Source organism: Hermetia illucens, chromosome 3 (genome assembly GCF_905115235.1).
Source record: "Hermetia illucens chromosome 3, iHerIll2.2.curated.20191125, whole genome shotgun sequence".
NCBI classification, from domain to species: domain Eukaryota; kingdom Metazoa; phylum Arthropoda; class Insecta; order Diptera; family Stratiomyidae; genus Hermetia; species Hermetia illucens.
In genome coordinates, this window is record NC_051851.1 from 34,550,247 (window position 1) to 34,564,468 (window position 14,222).

At 44.0% G+C, this 14,222-nt stretch overlaps 1 protein-coding gene across 6 annotated transcripts in view; it reads right to left on the reverse strand.

Annotated features, from left to right (window-relative positions):
* Window positions 1-14,222, reverse strand: part of LOC119652430 — a 425,085-nt gene that overhangs the window by 3,354 nt on the left and 407,509 nt on the right. For all 6 annotated transcript variants that reach the window (XM_038056559.1, XM_038056558.1, XM_038056556.1 and 3 more), the window contains 4 exons: window positions 12,636-12,700; window positions 12,333-12,555; window positions 11,686-11,813; window positions 306-416 (listed from right to left, as the gene is read on the reverse strand). In XM_038056559.1, the coding sequence (XP_037912487.1) occupies window positions 306-416; window positions 11,686-11,813; window positions 12,333-12,555; window positions 12,636-12,700 (527 nt within the window). The remainder of the gene's footprint in view (window positions 1-305; window positions 417-11,685; window positions 11,814-12,332; window positions 12,556-12,635; window positions 12,701-14,222) is intronic.

A 14,222-nucleotide genomic window follows, 5' to 3' on the forward strand; every position in this document is an offset into this window, starting at 1 on the left:
ACAGAACACCTAAAAGTAAAAGCGGGAAATAAAGCGAAACATAATAATTCAACAAAACATTTAGCTAAAGGTTTTTCGCGTCGGGATCGTTTCTCGTCTTCATCCCTTCATGGGAAAGTACGTACCGAGGAAAACGATAAATTTGAATCCAAATCCTTTATCGTATTCACCATCCCCGAAATGTTATTCAGATTCATTTAGTTGAAAGGAAATAGCACCTCTCGCTTTTGAAATTGAGGACCATAAAATAAAAACCGAGAAAATTGCTACAGTCAAAATAAAATCCCACGGCACCGCGCTCTTACCTTTTCTCGTCGTAACATTTCAATTGATTTGACTTTCGGGTCATGCGGAAGCCTCGCCGATATTATGATATTTTCATCCGTCATGTTGAATAGCGTTAGTGTGCATGATGTCTGTGAAAGGAGGAGAATTTCTTCAGATTTTTTATACTCGGTGAATGGAACAAAAGAATTATATTCACAAGATGCCGGGCATAAAGGCGCTTTTGTATTCAAAGAAAGAATATTCAAGCCAAACTTTTATAGTAATGATGGTTTACTGGTGTGACAACAAAGCGCTCGCAGATGCGAGGTGTATGGAGCACACTTGGAGTACACCAATTTGCATGAATCAATAACGTTAGGAGTAACCTAAAAGGAGGAGTAGATCTTAAAGCGAAAATACGTCATGAAAAAATCAACGCATCGAATATTTATAAGGGGTTAAAGCACAGCGTGTGCTTCGCGTAGATTTGCAGTTCCGGCACTGTACCCGACAACGAAAACGCGAGTAAGGCATGCTGCCTTAACACCGACAATCTAATTTTTGTTTTCCTCTCAATATGATTCGCACCCATGTCACGCTGCTCCCAGGGCACAGGTGAGACAGCATCGAATGAGTTGCCTTTGCATTGAATGGATCTACATGTCGACCAGGATTCTGTCTACCAAATTCTATTCTTGATTCCACGGTGTGATGGTCGAGTTGATTCGGTATTGGCCTTTTGATTTCATTGCTCTCGGTTCGAATCTCGGCTGGATATGAATGTTTGTGTTTCCTTTGTGCTGTCCCGCGTGGATGGGCTTATCGTTTGTACAGCGTTAGATACAACGATAATTGAATTGAAGCTCCAGCTTCAAAATCAAATAGGTAAAAATAACAATATGAACAAGTCGGGAAGCCGGAAGCTGGACGTTGCTGGTATGAAAGGTTTTGTGTATTTCTTTTATAAAAACATTTGACCCATTAGTAGGTAGCACGTAATATATGCAAAAAATTATGTGGGAATATCCACTTTCTGGTGATATTGACATTCAAAGTCTTCAATTTGCGAAGAAGTGACAACTTTAAACTATTATAACTTTGTACGTAACAGTGCGATTTCCGACAAACCGGTAGAATCTTGGTCTATGTTATACCCTACATCACTATAAAATGTGAAGTGCTAGGATGAACTTTAGGGGGGGTTTTGCAGCCAATTTTTAACTTTACTTGAACAGATATAAATATGGAGGGTATTTCGGAGCCAAGGCGCCATATAGTGGCAGTTTCTTGATTTTTTTTTTTCAGATTGTTCGGGTCGGTAGTTTCTGAGAATGGGTCTGTTAAAGAAATGATCACTTTCGACCTCCCGCACTCCCCACCTTTCCAACAAATATCAAAATCAAAACCGGCTTCGGAAAGTACTAATCAAGACCTTTCATTTGATAGCCGACATGACTTAAATTCGGCGTAAAAGGATGTACTGTATGCATGAGCGTCCGAAGTTCCCACATTTCCAGCAAATTTGGTGTCAATCGCTGAAATCGTCTTCGAGAAAAATGCGTGTGACAGACGGACAGACAGACAGACAAACAGCAGTCGCAAAGAATGAAACCATGTATTTCAAGCAGCCCTGCAGGGAAGCTGACTCTGACCCTTGGGGTGGTGCATAAAAGATAGTTATGGTATCAATCAAGGGAAAGCGTTGCCCACCGATTACATGTCCTAAGTCACTGGACGACATAATAAACGTCCTATTCCCTCAGAATATTAATGAAGGCCTTCCGCGCATTCAAATCAACCCCGATGAAGTACCAGAGATAAGCGATCTAAGAGGTATGGGAAGCGGCTAAGAACATCAAAGTCAACAAGGCTCCCGGCTTAAATGGCATACCGTATATAGCTATCAAATTGGCAGTAGCGATACCACCAACATTTTTCGCATAAGTATTTACTGCGTACTTAAAAGAAAATGTTTTCCCTGCATAGTGGAAGAAACAAAAATTGATACTCATCCCAAAGCCAAACAAGCCACTGGGTAAACTATCGTCGTATAGGCCTCTTAAGTGCAAACGGCAAACTTTTCGAGCGAGTGATCTATAACAGATTACTCCCAATAGCGGAAAAGGGAGGCAGTCTATCAGAGAGGTAGTTTGGATTCCAGAAAGCAGAATCAACGATCGATCCGGTCAATTTGTTGAAGAATCTTCTGAAAACGGCTGTCGAAGGCGCCTCTCCCAATATAGGGCTTATGTAACAGCGCTGCAGGAGAAGAGCCACTACACCATATATTATAGTGGCCATCTAGGAAGCCATGTGCCTGGAGTGGGATTCTAATTAGCCAAAAAATGAAACTTGTTATCGACTTTGAAAATATAAGTGAACGGGTATGCACTCTGCGCTTGCGAGGCAAATTAGAAATATAAGCCACATTAACGTTCACGCTCTGAGAGAGGAGATTGCAGAGTCGGAGAAGGATACCTTCCACGAGGCAATAAAATAAACCCTCGAAGCTTGTCCCAGGTATGATATCAAAATCATACTTGAGATTTTAACAGCCAAGTAGGGACGAAGCCCGCATAGGTTGGCTCCAATAGCTTACATAAGGTAACGGACACAATGGTAACGGACTACGAATTATTCAATTAGCACAGCTACACAAAATGGTTGTTAGAAGTATCTGGTTTGCGTGGAAACAAGTCCACAAACAAACGTGGGCCTCTCCAGACGGGACCACTTTCAACCGAGTTGACCACGTATTGATCAAACTCCGCCACCTCTCAATCTTGATGAATGTGTGGACAGGGGTGTCCAATATAGATTCGGATTACTATCTCGTTGGTATGGTGCTCCGAGCTCGAATAACATTACCACCTAGAATCACCTCTGACAATCAGTTGATAGTTATTCCCAAAACAACTTTTCGTAACACCTATGAAGATGGAATAGATGCCGCAATCACCCCAGTCAACAGAGGTCCAGGAGATAAGGTATCAACAAATGATCTTCACAATAACCTGAAGAACGTTATCATAAATACGGATACAAATATACTTGGCCCCAGTCGCAAAAAGAATCGGAACGGCTGGTTTGACGATGAATGTAAGCTAGCATAGGAACGGAAGGATGCTGCATACCGAGTCATGCTACATTCTCAAAGAACGCGGGCACGGGCGGAGACTTATCACGAACTCCTTCGAGCGGAGAAGCAACTTTACAGACGGAAAAAGGAAGCCTGGGAGAACCAACAAGTCTGTGAACTAGAAAAGTACAGGGAGCAACCGCACCAGGCGCGGAAGTTTTACCAACAAGTCAGCAGGATGAAGCCTTATACACCTCGATGCTCATCCTGCCGAGACAAAGAGGGAACTCTGATTTCCGACAGAATAGGCATATTAGAGCGATGGGTTGAGTACTTTGATGAGCTACTGAACAACCAGAACATCGGCGAGGTGGAGGTCCCGCCAACTGAAGACGACGGACAAATACTGCCACCATCAAATATAGGAGAAACAGTTCGTGTAATTCATCGGCTAAAAAATCATAAGTCGCCAGGAGCCGATGGAATTACAGCCGAATTGGTTAAATATGGAGGCGGACTTGTGCTCAAGGTATGGGACAGCGAATCAATGCCTGACGATTGGCAACGAGGCATTATCTGTCTCATACATAAAAAGGGAGATATCACACAGTGCAGCAATTATAGAGGTATCACGTTCCTGAGTACCATCTATAAGATATTCTCCACTATCTTGCTAGGCCGGATAGCCCCGTACGCCCAGAATATCATTGGCCCATACCAAAGAGGCTTCACTCCAGGCAAATCAGCAACAGATCAGATTTTCTCTGTGCGGCAAGCGATGGAAAAACTGTTGGAATATGGACATCAGTTGCACCATCTTTTCATCGACTTTAAAGCAGCCTATGATAGCATAGCCAGGGTAAAACTGTACACGGCCATGAGAGAATTCGGTATCCCGACGAAATTAATAAGACTGACTAGGCTGACCCTGACCAATGTGCGAGGCTAAATGAAAGCGGCAGGATCACTCTCAAGACCATTCGACATCAACAACGGTCTACGACAAGGGGATGCGCTATCATGCATCCAGATCGAGCAGACGGCGCGAGATCTTGGGCTGCACATCAATGAAGGCAAGATAAAATATATGGTGGCAACGTCAGCACCGAAGACGAATCAACCAACATCAAACCGCACTGGTCAAACACGAAGAAGAATAAGGATAGGAGAATACAACTTTGAGACCGTTAACAATTTCTCCTATCTAGGGTCGAAAATCACAACCGATAACAGCTACGATGATGAAATCCGCGCACGGTTGTTGCCAGCCAACAGATCCTATTTCAGCTGACAAAGACTGTTCCGCTCGAAACGTCCCACCATAGGGTCAAAGCTCTTACTGTACAAGACTATGATCTTGCCAGTCCTCATGTATTCCTCGGAAACTTGGGTTCTTAGCAAGAAAAATTGCGAACTCTTGTCCGCGTTCGAGAGAAGAATCCTCCGAAGAATTTTTGGCCCCCTACATGAGGATGGACGATTCCGTAGCCTACATAATGACAAAATCTATAAGCGATACCATGACCGTCCGGTTGTGGATAAAATCCGGCTCAATAGGTTACGGTGGGCGGGTCACTTAATCCGTGTGGATGAGGATGATCCCGCCCGAAAAGTCTATAAGGACAATATCTATGGTAGAAAAAGAAGACGAGGCAGACCCTGCCTAAGATGGAGCGATGGCGTAGGTTTGGACGCCAGACGGCTTTTAGGGATATCGAATTGGTGGACCTCGGCGCAAAACCGGGATGTTTGGAGTTCCTTATTAACGCAGGCCTACACCGGATACCGGTTGTTGCGCCGTTGATGATGATGATGATGATAATTAAATTGAAGCTCCGTCTGCTTGAAAATCAAATAGGCAAAAATAACAATATGAAAAGGAGACCCTGAGGATGGCGTGTGGCGTCTACAGGACGAACGGCGAACAACCGGAAAGCGATCTCAAAGAGGGCGACCCTTTGTCTGTTCGCAGAAAATTCGGCATTATGGAATCCAAAATTGAGCATAGTTTCGGATAAAGAATAGAACGGCGTCTAAGGAAATGAAAAAAGTACTACCTACGTTGTACCTGCATGTCTCTGAGTTAGTCGGGTTCGGAAATGTGGGGAGCTTCCTTTTGACATTTCAGCCCCCCTCATGTGTTCAATAAAATTCCGTGTGTCCTTGATCTGGTACGTTGGGACCGCGCAAAAATTTGAAATACGAAATGGGAATTTTGCGCCGAAGTTAAAACAAAAACGGCGCAAACGAGCGCGTGGAGCTGTAAAACTCGACAAACGAGTGCCGCGATCGAGAGATCCACGAAAGATCGCATTCTAATTTGACGTTTCTTTTGCTTCAGATGTTAAGGATGAGCGGTCTTTGGAATTTCCGATTTCACGGCTCAACGCGGCGTCGAGGTGTTATTCGTTCGTTTGTTCATTTATTTGAGTACTTTCATGTTCTTTCTTTTTTGTTATGATGAAGCGACGGGTGAGATGAAATTTTGATAGAATGCATTTGGCCTAAGCTAATTGTATTCCATCCCCACTTTATGCTTTGATTCCGTGCAAGGAAGATTGGATTCTTGCGATTCCCTTTGTTTGACTAAGTTTGTCGTATACTTTGTGATAGGAGCAGCTCATTAAGTGTTCCTCCTTCACTAATGCACGGGGGTGTGGTGGGAACCCCACAGATTGCGCCTCATTCTTTCTAAGGCAGGTGAAAAGTAGTTGAGTATGCAATCTGTCGTACTCAAGCCTTGAGTTTTCAGGCTTTAAGTTGGGTTGCGGTATTTTTTATTTTCTCAAACTTATGCAGTAGTTCGGTCCTCAACGAGGATCATTTCATTAGAACAGTGGTATGTACTAATGCCTTAAATATTACATTGTGGGGCTATATTACGGGTTTCAACAAATCTGGTGAAAATCTGGTGGTCTGGTGGTAGTATAGATCCTAGGGCGAAACGTGGATTGGTACACACGATGGAGCATAAATTCTGGGAAACGCCTACTGAACTAACACCAACAGTTCTACTACCAAACCCCATCTCAACCTCCACGCGGTGATCGCTGAAGGCTCTTTCTTAATAGCAGCTGCAGACGGAGAAGGATGAAGGCGCTGTTTCCCACGCTTAAAAACGGGACAAATTGTACCAAATAGTCCTCCAAGTTGGGGATTAGGTAGGACTGATAATCCTACACGGAAAACAACTTGTTACGAAATCACAAAAGGAACCTCGAACTGGATGGATGTTACAACGACGAACCCTTCAATGAAAACGGAATAGCGACTTGCGCATTTTCTGATTGAATTTGGGCTCCATGTACAGATCGAATACTGCGTATCAGCTAGCCGATACCCTGTACCAATTTAAGGCTGATGTAACAGCGTTACAAGAAATACGGTGGACAGGGACCGGTTTCCTGGATAGCAGCCACTACACCATATATTATTGCGGCTATCCAGTAAACCATGCGTTCGGAGTAAGTTTTTTAGTCAGATAAAAAATGAAACCTGCTGTTATCGGCTTTGAAAACATAAGCGAACCGCTATACACTCTGAGTTTGCGAGACCCTCGAAGCCCGGCCCAGATACGATATCAAAATCATACTTGGAGATTTTAACAGCCGAATAGGGACGTAGCCCGTATTCAGGTGATACGTTGGCTCCGATAGCTTACGTAAGCATACCAATGATAACGGACTGCGCATTATTCAATTAGCAGTGTCAAACAAAGTGATTGTTAGAAGTACCTGATTTGCATGGAAAACGGTCCACAAACAAAGGTGGGTCTCTTCAAATGGGACCACTTTCAACCGAATTGACCACGTGTTGATCGAATGCCGCCACCTCTTAGCCTTGGTGAATGTTAGAACATGTAGGGGGGCCAATATAGACTTGGATCACTATCTCGTTGGCATTTTGCTCCGAATAACAACACCACTTAGAATCCCCTCTGACAATCGAGTGAGAGTTCACACTGAAGCCTCTGTAATACCTATAAGGGGATATAGATGCCGCAATAACCGCAGTCAATAGACGTCCTGGAGATGAAGCCTCAACGGATGATCTTCACAATCACCTGGAGAACGTTCCCATAAATACGACCACAAACATACTTGGCCCCAGCGGCAAGACAAGTCGGAACGGCTGGTTTGACGATGAGTGTAAACTAGTAACGGAGCGGATGAATGCCGCATACCCAGTAAAATTGTATTCTCAAAGAAAGCGGGCACGCGCGCAGGCTTATCACGAACTCCGATGAGTGGAGAAACTACTTCACAGACGGAAAAAGGAAGCCCGGGAGAACTAAAAAGTCTGTGAACTAGAAAAGTACAGGGAGCAACCGCACCAGGCGCGGAAGTATTACCAACAAGTCAGCCGGATGAAGCATTAAACATCTCGATGTTCATCCTCTCGAGACAAAGACGGAAATCTGATTTCCGACAGAATGGGTATATTGGAGCGATGGGTTGAGTACTTTGATGAACTACTGTAGAATCACAGCATTGGCGAGTTGGAGGTTAGGCCAACTGAATTCGACGAACAAATATTGCCACCACCAAGCATGGAAAAATTATTATTATTCTGTTAAGGGAAAGTCGCACCGCGTTCTTAAAGAACTATTGTGCCCCTTTTACTGGTTATGGTGTACCTATTGATCATAGCATCTCAAACAGGCCTACAACCGTCAGCAACTTTAGTATGTTCCTTATGTCCAGATCTTTCAGCTTTGCATCTGATATTAAGTGTTCTCCCAGATGCCTCGACTTACTTTGCACAAGTACCAGACACTGTCCCAGGACGTGTATAGAGGTTTTGTCATCCTCCTCACAAAACCTGCAGACAGTGTCCGTAGATATCCTTAGCTACCCTAGGTGATAGTTCAACCGACAATTACCAGTGAGAATCCCCATCATGATTCAGAGGTTCTTTTTGGTGATGTTTAAGCAATCCTTTGTGCGTATGGGTTCGTATCCCCTAATAAGCACACTGGACTACTCCATCCCTGGTAGGCCCGCCCAGTATTGTTCCCTCAATCATTCCTCTTCATTTCTTAGATTCATAGCCATGAAACGGTTTCCAATTCCACAGAAGGGTTCTGGCCCGTGTAAAGGCATCCCTGCTCGCTGCCTCGTTGCCTTCCAACTCAGCATGGTCTGGAACCCAAAGTATCCAGACCTTGTTGGACGAGCCGAGTGTATTCAGTCTCTCGAGGCATTTCTACACCAGTTTAGAGTTCAGCTGGTTGGACCTAAGTGCTTTGATTGCTGCTTGACTATCGGTGAGAATTACTATGTTCTGCGCCCTGTAGTTCCTTTGTAGATTAAAGGAAGCACATTTGTCTATGGCGAATATTTCCGCCTGGAATATGCTAGTGTACCTGCCCATCAGCTCAAAGTAAATTTTCCTTGGATCAATGATACCGGCACCCGCTCCCTCTGCTGTGAGGGATCCGTCAGTATACCAAGTAATCAGTTGCTGGTTTAAGCATGGAAGTAACAGTCCGTGCAATCTACCGGCTTAGAAACCATAGGTCGCCAGGAACTGGTGGAATTACAACCGAATTGGTTCAATATGAAGGCGACCAACTGCACGAAGCGGTTCATCAACTGATGTTCAAGGTGCAGGGCAGCGAATTAACGCTTGACGACTGGCAACGAGGCATTATCTGCCCCATACATATAAAGGGAGATATCACACAGTGCAGCAATTATAGAGGTATCACGTTGCTGAGTACCATCTACAAGATATTCTCCGTTATCCTTCTAGCTCGGCTAGCCCCATATACCCAAAACAACGTTGGCCCATATCAAAGAGGCTTTACACCAGGCAAATCAGCAACAGATCAGATTTTCTCTCTCCGGCAAGCGATGGAAAAACTGTTGGAATATGGCCATCAGTTGCACCTTTTTTCTTCGACTTTAAGGCCGCCAATGACAGCATAGCCAGGGTAAAAGTGTACAGGGCCATCAGTGAATTCGGTGTGCCGACAAAATTGTTAAGACTGACTAGGCTGACCCTGACCAATGTGCAAGGCCAGATAAAAGCAGCAGGATCACTCTCGAGACCACTCCACATCAACAACGGTCTAAGATGCCCTAGCATACATCCTCTCTAACCTGGCCCTGAAGAAAGTGATTCGCGATGCCGATGTCAATGCGAGAGGCACCATCCTATTCAAGTCCACCCAACTACTGGCTTATGCTGACGATATTGACATCATGGGAAGAACAACCTGGGATGTACAGTCTACCTTCATCCAGATCGAGTAGGCGGCGCGAGATCTTGGGTTGCACATTAATGAAGGCAAGACGAAGTACATCGTGACAACGTCAACGCCCAAACCGAAAGAACGAACAACATCGAATCGCACTGGTCAAACGGGAAGATCTAGGGTCGAAAATCACAACCGATAACAGCTACGATGGTGAAATCCGCGCATTGTTGTTGGCAGCCAACAGAGCCTATTTCAGCTTACAAAAACTGTTTCGCTCGAAACATCTCACCAAAGGGTCAAACCTCTTACTGTACAAGATAATGATCTTCCCAGTCCTCATGTATTCCTCGGAGACTTGGGTTCTTAGCAAGAAGAATTGCGAACTCTTGGCCGCGTTCAAAAGAAGAATCTTCCGAAGAAATTTTGGCCCCTACATGATGATGGACGATTCCGTAGCCTACATAACGACGAAATCTATGAGCGATACCATGATCGTCAGGTCGTGGATAAAATTCGGCTCAATAGGTTACGGTGGGCGGGTCACTTAATCCGTATGGATGAGGATGATCCAGCCCGGAAAGTCTATAAGGGCAATATCTATTGTAGGAAAAGAAGACGAGGCAGACCCTGCCTGAAATGGAGCGATATTGTACGTCAGAATGAGAGGCAGCTGTTAAGGATATTGTATTGGTGGACCTGGATGTCTGGAGTTCCTTATTAAGGCAGGCCTTGACCGGATACCGGATGTTGCGCCGTTGATGATGATGAATGTCAAATACTGCGTTTGGCAGCTTATCAAAAGTACTTTCGTACACAAGTGCTGCCAAAGTAGTTCCCAATGAAACCACTACTAGTTATGATATCTATTGGGAAACGGGTATAATTAATTCACACACCCAATACCCACTGTGATGCTCTTGAGATGAAGCACTCTAACTTCAAGGAAAAGATTTAAATGTTACTATTGAGTGATTAATTATTATTATAACAATTATATCGATGGTATTTTAATGTGGTATGCCTTGAATAGGCAGAAACCATATTAAATCCATTGAAATTTTGTTTGAGCTTTCCGCTTCCCGACCGTATCTATAATTTCTTCTCGAATCCAATTCAGGACATTCTTTATCTTTTATTTCAATTGCAAAAGTAGTTAGGACTTTCATCTTAGCTTCTGAAACCTATTTTCAAATTTATTTAAGGTTATGATTTTGGGGTTCAAAAGTTTCCAGTGGCTTTGCTCAGTTACAACCAGTGAAAGCCTATAAAATGCCTGTAGTTGTGTGGGTGTTTAATACGTCAATAAGGATAAAACAAATGACTGAATTTTTCTTTTACTTTCATATCATTTTTCAGAATGGTAAAAGATTTCCTGGGTTTGATAAACAACGGAAATATGAACTCTTTTCTTTTATCCATCCCAACAAGTGGGATGTTAAAAAAGTTTAAAATATGGAGGACAGATCCTTCCAAGATGTGATGTAAATACAATTGCTTTTCCTTCATAAAACCTCGACAAGTTGTATATGAATTTAATCCATTTAATCCTTCCAAACTGTTCAGTTTGGAACGATTTTCTTTGATCATTTGAGTCTTTTTCTAATAATGGGGCAAATGTCATGAAAACTACTTTACATTGCGTTGGTATAAGAGGGGGTCGGTAAAAATAACTCCCAGTATCACGACAATATTCAATACCATTTTAGTACAAAGGAGTTGGATGGTTGAGCCAATTTTCTGAATATATCAAATAATCCTTCTAAAGGTCACCCGCCCCCGTTGTTCTGGATCATTGAACAATCAAAAGTTCACGCTAGTGCCTCAACTACAAGCGGCTACTGGCAGTATCGCGGAGCCTTGAAATAACAGACAACATGGCTAACCTTAACAAGATTTTTCCACTCCACAATAACGCGACAAGGAGCTCGAGTATTTTCCAGTTTACCCAGCACCCTCCGCGGATCATCCACGTCCTACTTCCCGTTTTCGTGGAGAACTTGTTTTAACAAATTAGTACTTGAAATTCGCTATTGACCTGGTTCGCACGCTAATGCAACTCCTCTCCCAAATATACATAAATTAAGTGGCCCTGACGACTTAGTCTAGCATAAATTTGAAATGTTAGGTAATATCTCACCTGGTTATCTATTTCAGATAGAACGTAGTTTTGCAGCGCCCTCACAGCGTCCTGTACTCCTAGGTTAGTGTGGGGCCGCAACAGGGCTTCGTCCGTGGAGCTGTAGCCGAGCAACAAAAATACTCCTCCTGCATAAAATACATAAAATAAATTGTGACGTGAATAGTTGAGCCTTGTTGGTTCGTTCGTGAGTAATTTGAAGCATGTGCAGTACAAAATCAATCCCTGGCATTACTTTCAGCGGAGGTAAATGGAGGATTTGATGCACTACGTCAGGCTCGCAGGATAATCCAATGGAAAGTGGCATCAGAACTAGTGTATCGACAACCCCCGGTTTGCTTGTATTTGCACAAGGCACGCAATTACGTGGATGAGACACTGCATAAAAATCTAAAGCCGTGTGAATTTATGGTTTAGTTCTAAGGTATGATTTCCGGTGTCCTCATTTCTCCTTGTGAAGAAAGACATTCCACAGGCGAAGGTACCTCCATATAGTGCAGATTGTGCCGACGCTTTATTTTCACCTCGACGCCACTCCCATATAAACATAAACACGTCGTGCTCGTATCAACTTTCTGGCCAACGAAATACGGTGCACCAGTTCTAAGGCTCCAAATTCCCAAAATTAAATCTTGAACAGGACTCACCTGGCAGCAAATACTCTCCCGGCGGAGGCCGCATGCATATGAAACGACCGGAATAACAGAGGCATCGTCCCCGGAAAGCCTGATAAGCCGGTGAAGCGTGATTGTAGAATGCCAGAGGTGTTCGGCAAGGTGCGAATGGAACGCACAGAGCGTGGCAGGCGAGGGTCAGCGATTCACCACAGGTACACAGCTCACTGCATTCAACATCGTCCAAGGAGTAGATCTGTTTGTGTTCCAATTAAAAGACACACGAAGTCCGTGCATTAAAATCGTGTCCAGCTGAATGGCTATGCAAATGCTTACCCGACGGCTACTTCCTTCCGGTACCAATTGGTCCGACTGATGAGGCCGCTGGACGACACAATTCCCTGCGAATAATATGAAACAGAATTGTAGAGTGTGCAATTACCAATTCAGAAAAAGGAAAAAAAAGACGAGAAGGTCGACCAAGAATTATCCTTGTCATTTCATTACAATTTCAGGTTCACTCCAGCTCATTATGCATATTGTATGGCGTGGATTGGGCCCCGTGTCCGTGCTGCGGGGTGGCACGAGATGGATGTGTGCGCGACAGACCGTTAAATAAACTTCACAGTTTTTGGAAAGGAGCGCGATTTCCAAGGAAGCCAAAGACAAGACACGACAAGACAACGTCAGAGACAATAATCCTGCTGGTAACAAATAGTCTTCAATCTTTTTGATGAGACCCGATTTATATAATCCTGCAGCTCATTTGTCGTGCCGTTGTAATCGCTATTCATACAAGGGTGTAATAAAATTTCGGGGTCGTATTCTATTCCGCGGCTTTTCTTTTTTCTATTAATAAAGCCAATCGCGACACCTGATGTATCCGTGAAGTATGATAAATCTTCAGATTAAGAGGAGGAGCATGAATTCGTAGGAGCAGAAGGTGTGAAATTATGAGCAATGAAATCCAAGGCATAGTTAGTGAAATGGATTGTAAGAGAACGCATTCCCCCCTTGCTCGTAAAAACTAATTAGAGACAACAAATTTGTTCAAGACGGTGAGATGAGTGTTTTTCTTTTTATCTGTTCTTACCATCAAGGTTGCGGAATATAGCTGTCTGGAACCAACTTGTCTCTCTGTGAGAGGAGACTTTTGAGGGATGATATGTCGTTTTCCATGCCTCGTCTACCAAGACCGTTAGTGCGTGCTGATGGCCATACGCTGTACGAGGGGACCCTACTATTAACAAAACGCTAAGGATCTAGACTGGGGAGTCGAAAACGCAAAGAAGCGGGACCACGTACCGCAACAACTTAACAATCCAGGCGGAGTAACATCACCGAAACACTGAGAGCCGGGTGATTACATCTAAAAAGGGAGAAGTTGGGACGTCAAGCAGTGGGTCCAATGTCAACACTGGCATACTGCGAGGATAATCATCAAGAAACACCACTGCTCAAAAAGCAGGGGCAAGCGAAATCACGATGAGATCATTATATTATATATGAGGAAGGAGACAGGCCTCAGTGGCACAGGTACTAAATGGTACCTGCGTTATCTGAAGGAAGGCCGGAAACCAGAAGAGGCTTCTAAGAAGGCTCAGAATAGACCTAAGCCATCTTAATTGAAGCCAAAAAAGCGGGGGCGATCAAAGGGTAGAATAGATCCCAGGGCGAAACGCGGATTGGTACCCACGATGAGTACAAAACTTGGGAAACGCCTGCTGAACCAACACCAACAGCTCTGCTACCAAACCCTATCTCCACCTCCACGTGGTGATCGCTGGAATTTCTTTCTTACTGAAAAACTGCAGACGAGGAAGTAGTCCCCGCGCCTAAAAACGGGATAAATTGTACCAACTAGGTTAATTTGCGCATTTTGTCATGAAATTTGCGTTCCCTGTACAGACCGAATCTTGCGCA